The sequence below is a fragment of the Amphimedon queenslandica genome, unplaced genomic scaffold, assembly GCF_000090795.2.
Source record: "Amphimedon queenslandica unplaced genomic scaffold, v1.1 AMPQUscaffold_13301, whole genome shotgun sequence".
Classification (NCBI taxonomy): Eukaryota; Metazoa; Porifera; class Demospongiae; order Haplosclerida; family Niphatidae; genus Amphimedon; species Amphimedon queenslandica.
The window spans coordinates 20,997-23,056 of NW_003546463.1; the positions used below are offsets into that span (position 1 = coordinate 20,997).

General features: G+C 33.8%; 1 protein-coding gene across 1 annotated transcript; it reads right to left on the reverse strand.

The window, feature by feature from the left end:
- Nucleotides 1-363: 363 nt before the first annotated feature.
- LOC109583523 (uncharacterized) lies at nucleotides 364-1,354 on the reverse strand. Its single transcript, XM_019998910.1, has 5 exons — nucleotides 1,239-1,354; nucleotides 954-1,184; nucleotides 781-901; nucleotides 662-724; nucleotides 364-615 (listed from the first exon to the last, which is right to left on the reverse strand). The coding sequence occupies exons 1-5, from the start codon at nucleotides 1,321-1,323 to the stop codon at nucleotides 471-473; spliced, it is 645 nt and encodes a 214-aa protein (XP_019854469.1). The 5' UTR covers nucleotides 1,324-1,354; the 3' UTR covers nucleotides 364-470.
- Nucleotides 1,355-2,060: the final 706 nt, after the last annotated feature.

Consider the following 2,060-nt stretch of genomic DNA (forward strand, 5'->3'; position numbering starts at 1 on the left):
CTTGGGTTTTTGTCCTTTTGACTTCAACATTTACCTGTGTAGATTAATGTAATACATGTATCTGTAATTGTGTTTGTATGCACTCATTTTTGTGATGATTCTGTCTTTCCTCAGTTGTCAGCTATAAGTTCTTCAATATGCTAGATCTATGCTATTAAACTGAATGCAATCATTTTACTTTCAATGTAGCATTAAAAAAGTACGAAATTAGTGCAGACTCTCTATAGGAATTGTAAATTGTAGTTTCTAATCGCGAGGGTCAGCCCAAGGCACCAGCCTCACAACATAGATTTTATTTACATTACAATACCTAAAATCATGTGTTATTATTATTACATGAACTATATCAACAAAAATTCCCAATAAATTAACTAAATAAAATTATATCAAAATTCATGCTTTCACACAAAACCAGCAATGTTAAATACTTCAAGAGGTGTAACAATGACAGTAGTTGTATCATGCTTCAACTAGTTGTATAATGCTTCAGTAGTAGGTTCATTAACAACAGGAAATTGATCATCAGCAGGCAAACACTCCTCATACACCACTGCTTTACTTATTTCATGAAGACCATACGATTCACATTCTTTCATTGTGATGTCTTCAATAATTCTGTGTCACACACAATCATAATATCACCATTATTAAAAGCACTAACTTATTTTCATCTTTGGCAATGGATTTACTTGTTTTTGTTTCAACAATAGTGGGGTACATTAATCTTTAGAAATGAGTTATAAATTAATATAATTTTTCTTGTGTTTATTAATAGTATACCTTATGAAACAGTAGATATGGACAGCAAGACTAATAGCTAATAGAATCATCAACAAAACTACAGTAATTGCAAGTCCGATAGCAGCACCACCTTCATTAGATGCATCACAAATATTACTAGCTATAGAAAGTTTTATTTGCAATTAAGTCACAATTATTATGATTAGATATACCTCCAATCTCTACAACAATGGGATCACTAAAGGGGCCTCTTCCAACAGGATTGACAGCAGCTACACTAATGTTGTATGCTGCACCAAACACCAGCTCATTGAGATATATATTTTCAATGAGTACATTATATTCAACGAATCTACCATTGAGTTGAGAACAATTGATCTCATTCCACATAATCCTATTAGTGTTTGAATTAACATGAAGAGATGAGGGTACACCTACAGGTACTATAGTGAAGAAATATTGTCAAGCTTCACAGGAAATCAGCAATATATTTTTACTTGATAATGATGTCTTAGCTGATATGATACTTGAATTTGATGCTCCTAGTACATTACCAGCTCTCACTGTGATGGTATAGTTCATACCACTGTACAGACCTATTAATGTATAACTGTATGTTGTAGTGGACTGATGAGGAGCAACAGATACTGTCTCATTCACTGATGAGAACTGGGAACAAGATGGAGTATAGGAGATGGTGTAGTATGTTACATAGTTTTCACTACTGGGAATAATCCAGTTCACTGTAATACCAGTGGTTGAGGCATTAGATACTGAGAGACTAGTTACTGGACTAGGAACTAAAACAAATATCAGTTACATTCTCCCAATGATAATTATAACTCACCATCAAATTTTAACACTGTTACTGTACTATTAACTGAAGGAAGATCTATATATGAGTACACACTGATGGTATAGGTGCTCATTGTTGAGAGATCTGTTATTAAAAATTCATCTTCACTAGTAGATACTAAATCCCTGGTTACACCTCCAGTAGTATACTCAATCACATATCCATTAGCCTCTGATGAAGTAGTCCAGTTCACTTTGATACTAGTAGCATTCAATATAAAGATTCTTACACTATTTGGAGGACCACTAGGAGCTAGAAAAGAGACAAAGGTATCTACCATTGATTCAAATATAATCATACCATGTAACATCACAGACAGACTGTAGTTGACTCCTCCAATCATTGCTATACAAGTGACATTAACTAACACTCCCAGTGGATCAGGATAAACCAGTAGTGTGTTGTTGTATGTCAGGACAGCAATTGATGAATAGTTTGAGTTACTCTTCATCACTCCATTCAC